Here is an 18611-nt window from a genome sequence, read left to right as displayed (position 1 = left end):
GGAAATCCAAAAATGTAGGGAGTCCCCGATCAGCGACTTGAGCCATTGATGTTGATTGAAATAGGCCTGGGGTCAAATACCATATCAAATGTGTTGCCAAAGTCGGATATGAATAATCGTCTTCGTAGGGTCCCGCTGCATGTAGAGGCCAGGAGCTCGAGGAGTACCAATGCAGCTCGTTGGTCAAATGGGACATCTCGAATTTATCATGAAGGCTTATGGGAGTGAGATCACCGGGGCCGAATATATACGGAATATGGAACGACTCGGAACAGAAATTGGATCCGAGCAGATTTACATCGCCACCCATACGAGGCACGAGGCACATAACCCGAAGGCTAAGAATTCCACGACCTTTTTAACCCACGGACAGAATGGTGCAGTGGGAACGCAATACAAACTTCCCCAAGTGCGACAACAGTGACACAGCAAATGCAAGGTGCACCGATCCCGCTTGACGTCGAAAGTTACCCCGTCACACCAGAAGGGTTGAACTTAGAGCAAGTCCACATATACGTGAGGCATGGTGCGTCGAGTTCGCGTTCGCGGTCATGACATCGCTCATACATACTCTACTCTAGGCGAACGTACGCCAGTCAGAGTGCGCATGTCGGATCCTCCAGCATCCATACCAGCAGACTGGCAGATGTGCAACACTGCGAAAAGCTTTCACGAGACTGTAGCTGGACATATCCCTACCGTAGATGACGGATTGTGGTATAGGAAAGTTGTCGAGAACAGGCATGGCAAAACAGCTGAGGGATTATGGTACGTTGATCTGCATGTATGGTTGCTCGCGATACACATGGTTTAATACGGTATATAGCCTCCTGGGGGAGCTCACTGATATTGGGAAAAAGGTGAGAGGGTTTTATGCGACACCTGATTGCTTGGCTTACGCGTCTGAGAACAGTCCACATATTCCTTCGGGACGGCATTGCGAAGCCTTTATGTAGATAGGTAAGCATTCGAGTGCTTTCTTGCAAAATTTATCTTACTCCTATCTTTCCGAAGATTGAAATTTCTCCCCCAAAAACTCGAGGATGAGCGTTTGACTTACTTCCGGTGAATCTATTCACCATCCCTTTGTGACTCGTCATAAAACTCACACGCGCAGCTCTACGAACATCGCACGGACGATCGAATCTCTGCAGCACATAGTCCACGGAGTGTACCCTCCATCTACTTGCGCTCCAGGTACGATACCCTCTATCATCATACGGTACGTTTTCGCATAGGTTAGAGAATTTAAACGCACACTCATTACTCGCGGTGTCTTTGCTTTCAGTAATGCAATCGACGAGAATCTCGTCAGCAATACCTTAGCCTGCAAGCGACTGGCCCTCTTAGAATTGAAGTTTGCTGAAGGTAATCTTTTGACCAGTATTCTGCAGATTAGTCTGATATGTTCCAGTTGCTGTTGCTGTTTGGAACCCGCGTTTAAAGCCATTGGATGTGAAAGTCTCCAAGTACATAGGCGGTAGGCCGTTACGCCTTGATGGAACTCCTCGAGCTTCGGGGATTCTTGATACAGTATGTTTTTTAGGGCAGGACAGACGCAGCTGAACTCAGTTCTTTTCCAAAGGTACGCTCCGCAGCTGCTCACGGTTTCCGAGTTCCACCAGAATTCATGGATAGTGATGTTATTGGTTTAATTGTGCGATCATTTCATCCTCTCATCGCATTATTCGCTCACTTATGAATCCCTAGGAATCAGCTGTAACAGCCGAGTGGTTCAACAGTAAGCCCCTAGTCAATTATTCTACATCCGCACACGAGCGTTAATCGTCGTCCTCTAGTTTGTAAGGATGCTTCCTTACGTTTTCACCGAAATTTCAACTCAAGTTCTTCTATTGATCATTAGTCAAATCAGAAGATGGCCGCCGACTAGGAATGGGTCGCCTCCTCGCCGACGCTTCAGAGAGAATGCGACGCAAGGCCCAGCGCGATACAACAGACCCCACTAAACTTCTCGTGCACTCGACGCACGACTCGACGCTTGCGGCGTTGCTCTGTACATTCGATGTATTCGATGACAAGTGCGTTTATCCCACTACTTCTTACTTTCATGCTCACCTTCGCGCGTGCAAGGTGGCCACCATTCACTTCATCAGTAACATTTGAGCTCTTCCGAAAACGAACTCCGGCTTCAGGCCTCCGCGCGCTTTCATCAGTTTGGAGACGACAGGACGAACATTGTGAGTATCAAGATGCGTTCTGAGAGATGATTCTCGGTAAACTTTGCCCCCTTCTTTGCTAAACATAGATGTCCGCATGCGTTACAAGAACAAGAACATGGTGCTTCCGATGTGCGCCGAGGAGGGGAAACATTTACCGGGCTCGCCAGAGTTTTGTACGTTGGAGGCATTTCAGCGGAGAGTGGAGGAGTTAACGCCTAGGGATTGGGCTGAAGAGTGTCGGACGTGAGCGTGGTACTAGCGCCATTGCTGGCTGGCATACCGTTTGGCATCTATTGATGCTTCTTCTAAATCTAAATCTTTAAAGCATATAAGCACGCATAACCGGCATGTTGTCCACCACGTCATGTCGTTGCATTCTCTTTCTTTATGAAGTATTTATATTTTTGGCAATAAATTGTATCCGTACTGTACCGTACATAGCCGTGGCACATCGATATCTTTGACTGGAATTCCGAAAATAGCAGGTAACAACACCCATTGGTCCCCGTGACGTAGGCAATGTTTTTAGATTTACATCCAACTTAGCTTTTGAGTCCTGACTCTACCCCAGTGATGCATAAAGCTTTACTTGTTCCCGAAGTCCTCCTGGAGATATTCGCCTATGTGAACACAGTACCATATACTCAAACAACATCGACCCTGAAATTGCTTGCAGCGCTTGCAAGGACATGCAAAATCTTCTACGAGCCTGCGATGGATTTGCTGTGGACTGAAATCCATGAGTTAGAACCACTGCTAGGCTGTGTAACAAGGTTACATCCATTGATATATCGTAGTGGTACAATGGTCAGTGCATGACTTCATTACACTTTGTTCTTTTCCTTTTGGCTCACCGAGCGTCTACATAATAGTGGGACGAGCCCTGGGCAAAAGATGTTGAGCCATTATCTGCCCACGAGGCCCATCAATTCCTGCGTCACTCCTCCCGTGTACGCACATTGAACATACAATCTCATCATCCGCACCTTCTCTCTGTCATCCCCGCCGAGGCATACGTATTTCCGAGGCTGAAGTCATTAAGTTTTTCCATCACATATTTGAACCTCTTTCTGCCTCGCATGCTGCACCGATGTCATCTATTGAGCGTTGATGAGGGTTTGCAATCTTTTGTGACACGTTGTATTGCTTTGGAGCATTTATGCATCCTCGCTCCCGGAATACGCGATGTTGACAACATAGCAAATGAGCTGTCCCTGCTATCCGATAGGATTCGTTGGTGCGCGCGGCTTGTAACTCTCTCTTGTCCGATGCTCGGCTGGGAAACATGGAAGCATCTCTCCCACCTCCCTACCCTTCTCAAATTGGAAATTGATCGAGGGTACGAGGACCCTCCTTCGCTATCAAACCGAGATATTGTGAACTTATCATTCCTTAACATCACGAGCCTTTCCTTTCGACAGCTGTACAATTCTGCAAACATCATCACAGTCATGCAACACTCGCAATTTCCCTCGCTGAAAGAGTTCAAGTTTCGAGCCAACTATCTGTCTCTTGAAGAGGCCGAGCAACTCTTCCATGCTCTGTCCCACTGCAAAGCGTGTCGGACTCTAGAAGAAATCATCATCTGTTGTCTTGAAGCCGAACTCCAATCCCACGAGTTTTTGACACCAACTCCGCATTTCCTTTGCTTTACACAGCTCCAAACCCTGCAGCTCATGTTTACTGATTTCTGCATCTCCCTAGACAATGACATGCTCTTGCAAGCTATGTCTATTTGGCCGCATATCCGCACTCTGGAAATCGACTACTTAGACGCCTATATTTTCTCTTCCGAGGTCACCCTCCATGGATTATTCACAGCGCTCAGTCTATGTCCACATTTGCATAGACTAAAAATTCCAATCAATATTGCAACTATCGACGTTGATCCTGATGCCGAGCCAATACAACATACCTCCCTACGATCATTGGAATTGGAGACATCATCTGAAATAGCAGATCCAGAAACTCTCGCTGGCATCATTTCCGCCTGGCTCCCTTGTATCTACCGAGTTCAAAACCTGGGTGTGGATTGGGATGAAGTCAACATGGATCTTAGATTTTTGAAAGTGGCTACTGCGCCGTATGGCACATATGGGAGCCTCCTAAAATAATTGAGTTTGGAATATCTTCACGTCCGGGAATGTTGTCACATACCTTCGAGTTCTTTCGTTCTTTCGTTATCGTTGTCGTATCTGTTGGCTGTAGTTATAAACCGCTGTACTAGTTAATCGAGATTCCGCGCGCTGGCCTTTGTTTGCCTCACTAGAGCACGAGATACCGCCGGCTCGGGGGCAATTGTGTCCACTACGTCATGCTGTGTCGCTGCATGTTCCTTTCTGTTTCATCAGGTAACTGACCTGCAGATGATAAACTCTTAGACAGCTATATCTGATTTAAAATTTGCGTAATATGTATCAAGATTATACCTCGCATGAAAAAGCTTTGCATACCTGGACTTAGTTGGATGAAACCCACCAACGGCTCAAAGGTGGCAGCCCATTTGCAATCACGTGCCAGCTTGCGACAGTATTGCAATACCTATCGACGGTGGCAAGGGACGATTGATATGTTCAGAGTGACCACTATTGCCTAGTTGAGGATCAGCGGCATTATCCTACAATTCTGCTCTGCACTGGAAATAGTATGCAACCTTTGACTGTTTTTATTCCATCTGCAATCTCTGAACAGATGCCAGCATTCGATAAAATTTTATATGGCTGGACTGTGCTGGACCAACACCACCTATTGTGCAAGGGCGCCGAGTGTCTACAACACAGTACCAATCCATATCAGTGTGATGATCATTTGTAAACCAAGTTTGTCATTGAATTTCCCACCAGAACTCCATTGGTGCTGACTTTAGGCAAGAGGTTGCAATGCTAGTCTGGCATCGTTCGGATCTGTTGAGCACACAATGCGGGCGACGAGCGGTAGTGTAGTACCATGTCATCCAACTTCTATGAGATATTACTACCATATGCAAAGCTAGGGAATTATTTCGTTGTCTGTAAACTCTCCCCAAATGCCGGAGGCAGTTAAAGCTTTTCAACTTTGGATTAGAGCTACCTGTAGTTCAATATTTCGGAACAATGATAGCGCGGTGTCCCCCGTCACCTAGATGCTGAAGTATGGCCATCGCATCTAAGGTGGGTGAGGCCGCATCTGTTCTCAGCAAACTCTATCTGACTCCGTTGTACCTGAATGAGTGCACCAATACTAGATTGCAATGCAGACAGCTGCGAAAGGTGCCCAGGCGCTGGTCATTGGTAACGTGGTTCCTTCTACCATCATACAGTCAATGTCTGATCATCTCATTCAATCTCAGCCTGTGATTTTCGCTCATCCAAACACGTGCAGAAATTTAGCAGCAGTTTTTGACTTAAAGATCTTGCTCGCATGGATCAATACTGTACACGAGAACATGATGCTTACAACACGACAATGACCTATAATTTAACAGCGGTATCAACTGAATTGAGCCAATGGTGTTGGGGCGTGGCTTGAGATCATTTGATTCAGTGGGTACGTTTGTTGCGAGAGCCAAAAACAGGCTGGTATTAGATTGCAATTTTATCTACTACATAGAACATGCTCAAATGAAGGCTATGAAGCGGCTACGTTCGAAATTGAGGATTGTTTCAAAGCAAGGCGTCTTTGTTGAATCTTTGACGACGCACTGTTGGCACTAATAGGGCGCTTGGCAGCCAAAGAAGTGGGAAATATTTGGCTGAGCACGTCAATATGAGCCTATCTGCAACACAATGAAGGTGATAACATACCGATTCCACCATGTCAATAGCTCGTGAACTTCCTTGGACTCTTCAGGATCTTCAAGGAGGTCAAGAAGACTGTGGTAAAAGGTCTCTGAATCTGTAGTCGTATCGGTCCTTGAGAACACCGAGGAGGAGCTCAGAGCAAACTGGACCTTCAGTCGTGTCAAAATTGTCTACATACAGGAGAATCGCACTCAACAAACTTGTGTTGTGATATAAGCAATGGAGGTGATAGTGACAGAGGTCATGCCATGGAGGTGGGCATTTCCGGATCGCGTAGCTTTCGGCTCCTTCTTGACTGAACTTGGAGACGTGAACACGTGTTTGTAAGCCTGGTGGAGTACCATACAGCAGAGAAACTTTGAAAAAGATGACACCCACATAGACAAGTAAACGGCTTCTAAGAAGGCCGCTCCACGGATCTTCAGTGTCGTAAGTATAGTGGGCATATAAAAAAATGGGCCATTGATCGCCGCAGACCCATAGTTCGCCACTTCGTAGGTTCATTTTGGTCCTATCCGCAAAGTGCGAAAATAATTAGTAGACCGAGTATGCGTTTAATCAGAACATATTGTAAGTTGTTCCAATCCAATCCCACAGGACAAAGTAGAAACCCTGTAAGTTCGTGATTAAATCCACGATCGACCTTCGAGTTCCTATGTAGAGGAGGCTGGATAGCTTCTCCTTTCGGAGTGATCCAATCAAGGACCGCAGACTTCAATGTTTTCGTGTCATCACCTCTGGCGCCAGCAGCTCCCTTACCGATCTATAAATCATAAGTAAGAACTCTGACCATGAAAAAAAGCGATGTACCAGTTCTCCAACGTGAAGAATCTCCTCCTCAGACCCGTTTTTTAATCGTTCCAGAAGACCTGGATAAGATTCCAAAAGCTGCTCGAAGACACGATGTTCCCGCCGCTCTCTAACAATACGTCACAGTCAACGAGGGGATAGAAATATAAGTATTCTTTTACTCAGCAGGGAAGTTTTCCAGCAGTGTATTTTCCATTTGTTCCAATCTCAGAATACCATTGGTGAGGAGGAATAGGTAATTGCACAGCGCAAACACTGTCCGACCAAAGTGCCGTCCGTGTGAGACAAGCGGATCAGTTGTTGAGCTAATTGACAGAATGAGTGAAGCGAAACCAGTGGTGAATGTTGGAGACAGCTTATGCTTTTTTTCTGGGCGCCATTTGGAGGGCTGACGAGCCGTGTCTCCTTGAAACGCTAGAAGTGGCGTCATCTGCAGTCATGAGTGCTAGAGAGCAATAAAAGGTAGTCCATGTATTGCCAATCTGAAACTAGCTTTTTATTCACAGCCTACTGTAAGTGATATATATAGGGAACCTACCAGAGGCAAACACCAGTGATGGACTGGCAGGCTGTGCCAGTAAGTGACTGGCAGGCTGCGCCAGTGGGTGACGGATATGCACAACTGACGCCGAAAGATCAGCCTGGTTGCATTTTTTTTTTTGGAGGAGGCTTTGAGGAGAACCGAGAGAGTGCGGTATATTATCGTAAGAGATAAAAGCTTGACATGGTCCTTCTTGCTCTAGCCTCTAGCTCGCCAAAATGCAACAATCCTTGGGTCCGAATTTCAAGCTGCAAGGTCATGACACTAACTTGAACTTACCGTAAGTGTCAAGTTGATGTGACTCACCATTTGCGAATGGGATCGCTGACTTGAATGCCCTACCCTTTGTTAGGAATGAGATAGCGGGTAACACTGATGGAAGAGAGGAGGAAGTCGCCAATCATGGTGTAAGGTTCATTGATGCGATCATTAATCATCTCAAAGGCTCATTATTGGCCAGCGATGTAGTTTACGACAACTGCCACCCGAATCAGACTCCCTTCCTGCCGGTAAGAGAGCATGAGACAAGCGAGGAGGTGTCGATGGCTAGCCTCAAAGAGCGACTGCAATGTGCGGAATTAGGTTGTTTGATGTTGGGAGAACTATGTCAAAAGTACAGAGTTCGTTGGTTAGAGCAAAATTACCGGGCAATGGTATTGGAAGAGTACGCACCACCTGGGATTGATACTTGTTCTCCACATCAGATGATGTGGGATACACCTTCTCCTATCCAAAGTAAATCCAATTTGTTCTCACCTCCAATAACTTCTGATCATCCTATTCAGGCGATGTCGAAGATGAATGGGATGCAGAAACATCATAGCAATGTGTTCCCATGGAAATCCATGGTAGCGTGGCACTGGCAGGTGAAGTGAACTTGTGAGCCCTGAGGCCTGGACAATTAGCTGCATGATAATAGATGTTGAAAAGACACAGACCTAGATTTGAATGAGACTACTAGTAATAAGTAAGGGCGACATCAAGGCGACGTAATCGTAATCAGTAGTAGAACAAATGATCCAAATTTTGGCCTCAGACCCTCCGATTAAGAGTTTAGGTATACTGTTTTACACGGTTGGTACTACTGCTAGCATTAACCAATATATCAGTCATAAATATGTGTAAAGATTGGAGCCACCACTACGACCAGGTAAATGATGCCATCGCTAAACCTCGAAGGCCTCAGAGTCCTCCCGATCATTGTCTATGTCATGGTCATAGGAACACATTTCGTCTGCGAGAGGTGGTGGAATACATCGTTTGGAAGACGGCGATGCGCCTGTGTAGATATCAGTTGGTGAGTAACTCGTGATCAAATCACGCCAACGAGTATCATCACGCAAGTCTGAGTTTGATTCATGGGCCTTTCCAATAGCTACTGAATAAAGGTATGTCTCGGCTTGAGCACGGCACATCTTTGCCTTCAAGGTACCCAATTCCAACCCAATGTTGCGGGGGCAAGTAGGACCAGGAAGTGGCCATGACAGTAACTCTGTCTGACAGGCTTGTTCTGCATGCAATGCACTGTAGAACACCTCTCGGACATCGTCGGTGACCCATGTGCTCAACAGGGGTAATAAGGATCCGACACACTTCAAGGTACCAGTGAGAACAGACAACATGAAATTAACTGCAATACTAACATTGGAAATGGTGGATGTGTGCCCATCTCTGTGTGAAGTAGTGAATTCGAAAGCTGGATTCGGGGTAAAGCAATCCAGAAAAGAGCAAATGTTCATCGAAGGTTCCACATCTGCGAGAGGGTAGGCATCTCATCTCTTCAACCAAGCTTCGCATTTTTCACGTGTAGCTGCTGAACAAGTTAAAGGTAGGTGGGAATAAGCGTGTCTCAAGGTTGAAGTAGAGCTGGTGCCATGACGAAGTGAACATGGCTTATGATGAACTGCTTGTAGCGATATGGTTCAGACTACTGAAATCATGCATCAAAGCTGGAGGAGCTCACGAATCCAGTTCTGTTGCAAATGTTCGATGGCCCGGCTATACAAAGACACTTCCATTTGACTTCGTTTCTTTCTCTCCTCCATGAGATGGTGCTCCAGCACCACATGCCTTTTCCCCCTCGGCTCATCCGCACAGATACTCTGGTGCTGTCGTAGTATTTCCTCTTGCTTCGCTTCTATGGTGCGTTCCCCGATGATTTCCCAAATATCGCCAGTGTAGACCCGATCTTTCAGTAAAAACGAAAGAACCCTTAAATCAGCCTGGAGCTTTACAAAACGGTCAGGAAGTGAAGTTGAATGTGAAATTGTCGCTCAACTCGCCTTGTCATTTGCTATGAGTCCTATGTAAGCGTCCAGGAGTCCAATGCCTAGTAAGTTTGAAATTTTCAAAATGTCTATACGAACAGTCGAGTCATCGAACGGCTGCAAAGTTGAATTTGTAAGATAGGTTGACATTGTGGGGAAAAATGTAGGTAGATAATCAGGTCAGTATCCAAGCTATTTGTAGCGGAGACCAAATCCCAATGAGGTACTGGATCTTATCTTCATTCTACATAAAGTAAATGCGAAGCTGGCGAACAACGCCAGCAAATATGATCTGGTATAAAGGAGGAATGATTACCATCAGGCCCGAGGCGATAAGTATCTGTACCAGTCGCAGAGGCCCGAAAAAATAAACTGTCTGCATACCAGGCGTCAATAGTAGCAAAAGTCAGAGAAGGAAATCCACCTGCATTGGAGGTGATTTCCACTCACATCAATTACAAGAATGGGACTGGATGACCTGAATAAGACTGCAGATTGAGCCAATCAGCTTCAAGATGTAACTGATTGTTACTACATCAGGAAAACCCCAACTTACTTAATCTTGCTTAATCAACTTAGCCACATTTGTTTCCTCTCTCATGCATCATCTACCTAGTAAATTTTGTATTTTTTTAGTGTAACCTGTAACAAAATATGTATGCTAATATGACTGAACAACTTTTTCCCGAATATGTCAAATTTGAATTTCTAGCAAAGTAGGCTAAGTCACTAAGTACGACTTAAGTCTGTTTAAGGCAAGTTTAAGTAAGTTGGGGTTTTCCTGATGTACTTGCATTGTCTCTTCCGGCAAATAGTCCAACGGTCACACGCACACTCAATAGCTTTCTAACAATTCTCCTGTTTTATGATGATCAAATGCGGAGTGTACTTAATATATAACTCACCCTCTTCAAGTTCATCCATGGGCTGTGTGTTAACGCCCAGGTATACAACCTTGACAAGGAAAACTTGAGTGTTGATTATGGTCCTTGATCACTTTCATATTACACTTCACACAGCAGAGGGAAGAGAGACGTTAGTGGCATGCTGCCGTTGATCTGCGTTGATCTGGAGTCTGGACATTATTTTGATACTTTAGGCGGTGCAGAGACCAAAGTACAGACATTTGAACTCCGTGCTATATTTTTTCACTCCGCCTAAATTTTGAAAGTCGCAACATATTCGAATTCCCTGCTAGTACTGAGACTGATGATCGATTATGTAGTAATCTAAGTGGTTGAACTTGAATGTCTTCATCCCTTCTGCACTCCTGAACAGACATGGTGGTTCATCGCCGGCCTCAGTCCTACGTGTTTGCACTTTTTGCAACTTTTGAACAGGGTACGAAACTCTCCTGCACTAATTCCATCGTCAGTAGACGAGGTAAGTTTGTTTAACAAGTCCGTTTGCTCCTGTAAGGTTGTTTCATTTGGAATGCTAACGATTTCATTTACTTTGCAATCCATTAGTGAGACTGATGAAGCAGTGAAGCAAATCGTACCTCTTCGCGGGTACTGGAAGGCGGCCAAAGGCTCTCGCTGGAAGTGCGCGTTTGTTACAAGTAACATCGGTCACGTGGCCCCCCTATCATTTTCCCTTCATCCTCACCCTTACCATCTACCGGCTCGTCCTCCTTTACCGACTTTCCGTTGACTGGATCCTCGGGACCGTTCCCATCCCTCGCATCGCCCGCCTCTATGCACGTTGTAGAGACTCATGCCTCTCATTGTGCAATATGGCAGTTTTCACTGGGGAGTACATGGCACGAACTTGTAGCATCACTCTGTGTGCTACCTGCAGCTATCTCTATATGAGGCGCAGCTTTCCCGTGCAACGCGCGCCATGCACGCGTACCTTTCCCGCGCTTCACGATGTATATGTGCGCGCGCTTTCCCGCGCTGTAGCGCCCTATAGCGCCAGCCATCCAGAAGCATCCATCCACTGTCCACCAAGTTCCCTAGTGCGTATATTTCCATTTCTCACATTTGCATATCGTTCCATCTTTATTTTTATCATGGACCCTTACTTACATATATCTTTACATACCTTACTCGGTAGCGCTTCGGCTCCGCATGACAGCGCTTAGGCGCCATACTTAAGCGCCAGCAGTACATACACTGAAAAACTTACTCTCCCACCAGAACGACAGAGGACTTACTGGTTACTACCCACTATTCACCTAGCAGAACATAGTAGAAATCTATTTGTTTACACCTCGCATCTCCTTTCTCTTGTCTTACATCATATCATCACTTAAGCAAACTCACTCTTACTCTCTCTCGTATCTGTATACACGCGCACGCTTTCCCACGCTTCGCGCCATACACGCGCGCATTCCCGCGCCTTGCGCGCACCTGCGCTTTCTCATGCTTCGCATTGGCCAACCAGTAGCGCTTTCAGTGCATACCTCTAGATCCTTGCTGCACTCGCTTCCCCTTTAGGGTCGAATGCACTTGTCGTCTCAAGTATAGCAGACTAGGCAATGCATGACCTTACAACAATTATAGATACAGTCAGGAGCATTGTTCGTGCCTCGCTGTATCGTTGAACCTTCAACGTGCATGCACGTTCCTCCCTTGATTCGACCACCAATGTGGTCCCGCACCCATGACTCGGTCTGACTCGTGCCACCAATGTGGCTTTCCTCTTTCTGTTCCCTCTGACTGCAGATTCCCGCACATTGTATTCTTGCCGTTGGTTCGTTCCAACGTTTCTCGGTCTCATTCCATATTCGGACCACCCATCACTAATCCGGCTATGTTGCCAACGCACCTATACCATTCTCGTTTCCCCTTTACCCTTACCTACTGTGCAGGTAGCCTTGCCCTTAACCCTCTCCACTTAGTATAAGTAGTCGGTCACCCTGTACTAAATTCTCTAACTTGAATCTACTCAATCTTCCCTGGAACATACTTCTCTCTGAAGCTCCCTCAGCTTCAGTCTCTAGTATCTTTTCTTAGTTGCTCATCGCGACTAAGTCTACTTCGATCGACCTCATTGTTCGGACAAGACAGTCCTTACTTTGAGTGACTTCTCAGACATCCGTCTACAAAGTCACGTGACAGGCGCGTACTGTGATCGCTGCCGACTCGTCATCGCCAGTCTCACTTGCTATACCGGATCCTTCCGGTTACATCACGAACGTTAGCGGACGACGCCCCTCTTAGGGCTCCGCCTAACAGATCTATTTGAGTGCGTAACAGCATTCATCTTCACTGGGTGCTAAAGGTTAGTGTGATATCTTGTTGTGCAAGAAGGCCACTGACCTTGGTATCCGCATCTATACGATGCACACTTTACTGTCCAATAAGCTGTTCTCGCGCTTCTACTCCACCAAGTGCACATTGCCGCTTCAATGTATGCTTCTTTTCCTCCTTCATCTGCACACAAGCAGCATGGATATTTAAAATTGTATTATTGTCGGTGCTTCTCTAATCTGGATGGTGGAATCTTCTTCCCCTCGCCATCAGCTGGCCTGCGTCATTTTGCGCAAGTTATTGTTCTAAATTCGCACATTAATCGACGGACATCTCACCAGCACCATTCGACCATCAATTTTGAGGCACTGTCATAGTGAAACAGCGCGAAGCGGCAGCTCATGGCTTCTGCAATCATTTTTGCTAACCATCGAGCATTTTCATGACAGTCAGGTGGGGCAGTGATAGTGGAGGAAGGTGAAGATGGCGGTTCCATTGGGTCACTTGGTGCAGCAAGGATGAGATCTCCCCCTACTTATACGAGGCTTCAAGTTCGGTTTTTGGGCCATGTACATAAAACGTCATCACAAGCCTTTGGCGCTAGGCTATACTGGCGCCGTTGAATGTGGGAACTTGGGACTATGGATCTGATGGCAAGTCGGGCCAGATCTCGCTGGCTCAAAGCTTGTTCTGTATGGAAACACCAGTGAGCCCCTTCATTCCGATTCTTTAACATTGAGTTCAACTATAGAATTCCTTCAGGCCTCCCCATAATGGACCAGGTAGGATTATCATCCAGTCAAAATCCTTTCAGATGCACCTGCGCCCGTGAGTTTACACAGGAGAACACGTATACCAAACATCAATGTTCGTGCATGAAGGGCAAGAAACATTTGTTATCTGCTTTATCTACGGCCAAAAACCTCCTAGGCTCCGCAAAATGGGCTCGAGTTGATGAAAACGGTGGCAGACAGCCTTCTAATAATCCTTCAATGCCGTCCGCAATGTCTCCCCCCCCTGCAGCATTGCGTGCAGATTCTTCCTTGCACAACACACCCAACTCAGTATCTGATGTCGTTATCAGCCCGGTGCCCATGGAGATAGATGAGGGGTCATCCCTAGCGCAACGAAGGAGTCGACGTGTTGGCGTACCCATGCCACGATGCTATAGACAGCACAATGATGTACTTCCGCAACCTCCTCTGACTGTTCCCTGCAATCAGACTACCCAACAACCGGAATGTAATCCACCTGCAAGTTCCACCAATGTGTCTACCGTTCGTACATGTATACGGGATCCTCCTTTCTGTACAGCGAGAAATGTGTTCAGGCTAGTACACCAATTTTTCTCAGCAACTCCCCCATCTCATGACCCCAAGAAAGTCACAACTCTCCGAGATATCTGCTCCATTCCATCTGCTCATCCAACAGAACAGGAAGTCCCTGCTGAACCTCGCGACATCTCATTTGATCCCTACCCCAACCGGTCCTCTTTTGACCTCGGACATTGGTATTGGAATGGTAGTGCCCAGAAGTCACATCAGAGCTTCAAGGAACTGATAGACATCATCGGAAGTCCAGATTTTGACCCTCATGCTGTGCGAGCTACGCCATGGGATAAGATTAACTCGCAATTAGGTGTGAGCATTGATGAAGACGAAAGTGGCGAATGGGAGGATGCGGATGCGGGTTGGTGTAAAACACAAGTCACAATCAAAGTCCCTTTTTCTCATACCACAGCTCAGCCAAACGCTCGACCGTATGTCGCTACAGACCTTTACCATTGGTCTCTCGTTTCCGTTATTCGGGAAAAACTCGCAAATCCACAGGACAACGAACTTTTTCATTATGAGCCTTACCAACTTCGGTGGAGCGCCAACCATCTTCCACGTGAAGTAAATATTCAAGGCGAGTTATACACTTCTCCAGCATTTATGGATGCGCACTGAAAACTTCAGGGGTCACCTGCAGAGCCAGGATGCGATTTACCCCGGGTGGTTGTCGCACTCATGTTCTGGTCCGATGCTACACACCTGACAACTTTCAGCAACACGAAACTGTGGCCAATATATATGTATTTTGGGAATGAATTGAAGTATCGCCGGTGTAAACCATCGTGCAATCTAGGTAATCATGTGGCGTACTTTCAAAAGGTAAGGTCCCAAATTACTTTCTTATCCTGTAATGAAACTGATGTCTGGCAGCTTCCGGAATCATTCAAGGATTTCGTAGGTACTTACACCCATGGCAAAGGAGTTGGCCGGGAATGTACAACACATTGCCACCAGGAATTATTCAAGCTCAATGGAAGGTTTTACTCGATCCTGAGTTTTTACACGCATACGAACACGGCATTGTGATCCTCTGTTGTGACAGCATCAAATGTAGGTTTTACCCGTGAATATTCACCTATTCTGTGGATTACCCTGAGAAGTGAGTCATTGACATTATTTGTTCGATTTCGCAACTTATGAAAACCAGGGTACTTGTCGCAACTATCCGGCAGCTGGGAGGTTGTCCTTGCCCACGATGTGTCATACCAATGGGATGACTTAACAATTTAGGAATGTTTCGCGATAGGCAGCAGCGTACGACTCTTGCACGTTCTGATCACTCGAGGAGCCAGCTGGTTAAAACGGCACGCGGCTTCATCTACGAAAAGAATTACGGTGTTGACAGCACAGCTGTCGAGTCGCTTTTGAAGCCTGAATCATGGGTACCAACCTCTGTGAGCATGACCATCAACTTTTTGCTCGCTTTTACTAACACTTCATTAGAACACTTTTTCAGATTGCCTTGGTTCTTTTGGATTCAATGTGTTTGTCGCGCTCGTGGTGGATCTGCTGCACGAGTTTGAACTTGGAGTATGGCGTATACTTTTGATACACTTGCTAAGAATTCTTTGCACCTTCAACAAGGACCTGATCCATGAGCTTGATAAGAGGTGCACCAAATTTTTATCTTTCAGTATCACTTGATAAGCTAACAATCAATTGGCGTTGATAGGTACAGGCAGGTCCCCCCATTCGGCTCAGCGACCATCAGGAGATTCTCTGCAAACACTTCTGATATGTCCAACTTGGCTGCTCGTAACTTCGAAGACCTTTTACAAGTATGTATTCGGAAAACTCCCATGTCTTCGCCAACTAATTTTGTTTCAAGTGTTCAATCCCTGTTTTCGATGGTCTGCTTCCAGATCATCACAACAAAATTCTTATGGATCTTCTTTTCGTCATGGCCCACTGGCATGGATTGGCGAAACTTTGCATGCACTCCGACCTCACCCTAGAAATTCTCAACCAACAGACAACGGATCTTGGCGAACAATTTCGTGAGTTTAAAGCGAAAGTTTGCTCTGCATATCATACCCAAGAACTCGATCGTGAAGTCGACGCACGATCTCGTCGACAGGCAAAGGATGTGGCCAAACGGGTAGAGACAGGCAAGGTGAATAATGTCGGGCAAGTGACTGCGGCTCCACAATCTGAGCCAGGTGCCATCAGTAAAGGAAAAAGAAAAGCGAGTCTGGAGCAGTCCCAGGACATACCTGTGCCAAAGCAGCTGCGAAGGAAAAAGTCGTTTAATTTTCGAACTTACAAGTTTCACGCACTCGGAGATTACGTAGCCTCCATCCGTCATTTTGGAACAACGGATTCATACAGCACCGAACCAGTATGTCATGGCTCGCTGCTCTTCCTTACCCTGAATTAATTTCTTATTAGGGAGAACTAGAGCATCGTACGTCAAAAGGCAGATATTGTCGTACTGATCGAAAGGCCTTCGTTCGCCAGCTAACTCAGATCGAGTGTCGCCAGACACGTTTGCGCCGCATCAAGCAATGGCAACAACGAAAAGACTTCCATACAGAGGTGAATGAAATGACAAACGACCCCGAAGTACATCATTATATCGGCCAAAGCGAGAAGAATTATGATGATATTGGTCACTACCTCCGCAGCCACGCACATGACCCTGCTATGAAGGTAAGTGACTTCTCACTTGATAGACATTATTCTAAGCCGTGCCCCAGGACTTCTTTTCCCGATTAAAAGTCCATATTATTGATCGCCTCAATCCAGGGGGACAAGTCAGCTTGTCTCAACCAAGAACACTGACACCATTCTATTCAAACGTAACAGAATCTATCATCACAACATTGCCAAATTCAATTTTACTACTTACAATGTTAGGAGGGCGCAAGACATTGTCAATCCAAGGACGCCTCATTGCAACATTATGATGCTCAAACATCATGAGGATCAAACTGACAATAATGACAATTATTGTTATGCCAAAGTCCTCAGCATCCATCATGTCAATATTGTTCGTGTGGGGAACGTATATGAATCCCACCGATTGGAATTCCTTTTTGTTCGATGGTACGAATCCGTACGCATTCACTCATGGGAGACACATACCTCAGGCCGTGTTCGTTTCATGCCCCTGGCAGATGAGAATGCATTTGGCTTTGTAGACCCGGGTGTTGTTCTTCGGGCATGCCACATAATACCGGCCTTCTCCCATGGACAACGCGATCCCACGGAACACGGAATTTCTCCTCTTGCGAGAGATAAATACGATTGGCACAAGTTTTACATCAACAGGTAAGTATTCCTATTCGTTTTGGGTCATATTTACTGATAATTCAACTGTCTAGCTTTGTCGATCGAGACACGCTAATGTGCTTCCACTTTGGACTTGGAGTTGGGCATGTGTACTCCCACGACACAGAAAAATACCTTTGTTCAACTCAAGGGGCACCTCACCTTCCAACAATGCAAATGGGACATGGATATCCAGAAAGAGAAGAAGGCCTCTGGGACACCACCAACGGGGAAGCTCCTGACGATGGTGAGGAGGGTGAAGAGGGTGAGCATATTGCTGTCGAGGAGTTGAACCATTTTCAACAGGAGCAAAATGGAAGCACAGAGTCACTAATTGATGCTCTCGACGAAATGTTTAGTACTGACCATGCCTTTGATTACGAAAACTAGCCTAGCATACATTCAGTAATGTCACGATGGACACAAATCTGATTCTTCCTTCACAAGTCACACTCGTTGCTGGTGCCTTCAGCCAGCCTCGTTAATTTATCTATTATGGTCAGTATGCTATCATCAAATCCTGGCGCATTCAGCTGGCCATCAGTAATTTCTGGTGCATTATCAGTCATTCTGGCGCTGTCAGCTACCGAATTTAATTTTGTTAAGCGCGTAATTCAATCATTTCCGATTCCTGGTGCAGCCTTGATACCGATCTGGCCCATAGTGCGACCTTCACTTCAGTCATTTTGATCTCTAGCACAACCTTACTCCATTCTGCCTAGCTATCGTGATTTACCCATCTCAAGCGTCAAGCAGTTGGCTACAATCTCTACCATGCATCTGCCTATTTAAAACCGAGGAATTTCCTCGTCAGTCCCTCAAAGTACACCACCTTTTTCCATGGATATACATCGTGAGTTGACTCAATCTCACTGATGCCCTTTTCGCTGATGTGACTTGAGGGTAATAGTACAGCCCACTGCTCCAGTTTATCTGTACACACCTCAGTTGGGTCGTGTACTACAGGTTATACCACCACCTGTATGCCGACTTCTTATAATGCGTGTGATATCCGCTGATGCCTTTTTTCCAGAATGCCCAAGTTCGCCTCATCTATCCACCCTGTTGTTTATATCTAACTTATCATTTCAGCACCCTTTCGTTGATTTCAACGGCCCAGAATGTTTTATCCTCAGTGCTTATCTGGCGCACAACTACCGTCAGGTCTCTCCGATATATGTGAGCCATCTTCAAATCAGTCACTTCATTTTATCATTCTGTAGTGTCCAGATT

At 46.1% G+C, this 18611-nt stretch overlaps 6 protein-coding genes across 6 annotated transcripts; 4 read left to right on the top strand and 2 right to left on the bottom strand.

Moving 5' to 3' along the window:
- Window positions 1–319: 319 nt before the first annotated feature.
- Window positions 320–2650, top strand: F5147DRAFT_722822 (histidine phosphatase superfamily). The gene is made up of 13 exons (XM_041438940.1): window positions 320–526; window positions 582–768; window positions 827–860; window positions 914–960; window positions 1015–1065; window positions 1118–1222; window positions 1289–1368; window positions 1415–1533; window positions 1586–1657; window positions 1711–1741; window positions 1865–2039; window positions 2092–2198; window positions 2267–2650. The coding sequence occupies exons 1-13, from the start codon at window positions 433–435 to the stop codon at window positions 2425–2427; spliced, it is 1263 nt and encodes a 420-aa protein (XP_041286633.1). The 5' UTR covers window positions 320–432; the 3' UTR covers window positions 2428–2650.
- A 798-nt stretch (window positions 2651–3448) lies between these two features.
- F5147DRAFT_822780 (uncharacterized protein) lies at window positions 3449–4408 on the top strand (the record flags this gene model as incomplete). Its single annotated transcript, XM_041443752.1, has 1 exon — window positions 3449–4408. One exon carries the CDS (start codon window positions 3449–3451, stop codon window positions 4292–4294), a length of 846 nt encoding a protein of 281 aa, XP_041286632.1. The 3' UTR covers window positions 4295–4408.
- A 1511-nt stretch (window positions 4409–5919) lies between these two features.
- F5147DRAFT_748065 (uncharacterized protein) lies at window positions 5920–7209 on the bottom strand (the record flags this gene model as incomplete). Its single annotated transcript, XM_041440022.1, has 7 exons — window positions 5920–6108; window positions 6160–6288; window positions 6338–6470; window positions 6571–6722; window positions 6770–6878; window positions 6931–7074; window positions 7163–7209. 7 exons carry the CDS (start codon window positions 7207–7209, stop codon window positions 5920–5922), a joined length of 903 nt encoding a protein of 300 aa, XP_041286631.1.
- A 116-nt stretch (window positions 7210–7325) lies between these two features.
- On the top strand, window positions 7326–8133 carry F5147DRAFT_779855 (uncharacterized protein; the record flags this gene model as incomplete). Its single annotated transcript, XM_041442371.1, has 4 exons — window positions 7326–7463; window positions 7520–7590; window positions 7663–8045; window positions 8096–8133. 4 exons carry the CDS (start codon window positions 7326–7328, stop codon window positions 8131–8133), a joined length of 630 nt encoding a protein of 209 aa, XP_041286630.1.
- Window positions 8134–8476: 343 nt separating this feature from the next.
- F5147DRAFT_657819 (uncharacterized protein) lies at window positions 8477–9727 on the bottom strand (the record flags this gene model as incomplete). Its single annotated transcript, XM_041434337.1, has 4 exons — window positions 8477–8902; window positions 8954–9006; window positions 9274–9538; window positions 9677–9727. 4 exons carry the CDS (start codon window positions 9725–9727, stop codon window positions 8477–8479), a joined length of 795 nt encoding a protein of 264 aa, XP_041286629.1.
- A 5613-nt stretch (window positions 9728–15340) lies between these two features.
- Window positions 15341–17768, top strand: F5147DRAFT_779852 (uncharacterized protein; the record flags this gene model as incomplete). The annotated part of the gene is made up of 9 exons (XM_041442370.1): window positions 15341–15502; window positions 15552–15638; window positions 15693–15718; window positions 15781–15886; window positions 15937–16446; window positions 16497–16757; window positions 17072–17153; window positions 17198–17378; window positions 17432–17768. 9 exons carry the CDS (start codon window positions 15341–15343, stop codon window positions 17766–17768), a joined length of 1752 nt encoding a protein of 583 aa, XP_041286628.1.
- Between the last annotated feature and the right edge of the window lie 843 nt (window positions 17769–18611).

Source organism: Suillus discolor (assembly GCF_016758755.1).
Source record: "Suillus discolor strain FC423 chromosome Unknown F5147scaffold_94, whole genome shotgun sequence".
Taxonomy (NCBI): Eukaryota; Fungi; Basidiomycota; class Agaricomycetes; order Boletales; family Suillaceae; genus Suillus; species Suillus discolor.
The sequence above is the reverse complement of the archived record's forward strand: the minus strand, read 5'-3'. Positions and strand labels throughout refer to the sequence as shown.

Bases quoted from the DNA above. Each gene is read 5' to 3' on its own strand.
- F5147DRAFT_722822 (XM_041438940.1), top strand. From the start codon at position 433: ATGCAAGGTGCACCGATCCCGCTTGACGTCGAAAGTTACCCCGTCACA. The intron at 1,223-1,288 runs GTACGTTTTCGC...CTTTGCTTTCAG, and splicing joins ATACCCTCTATCATCATACG to TAATGCAATCGACGAGAATC. The intron at 1,742-1,864 runs GTAAGCCCCTAG...ATTGATCATTAG, and splicing joins AACAGCCGAGTGGTTCAACA to TCAAATCAGAAGATGGCCGC.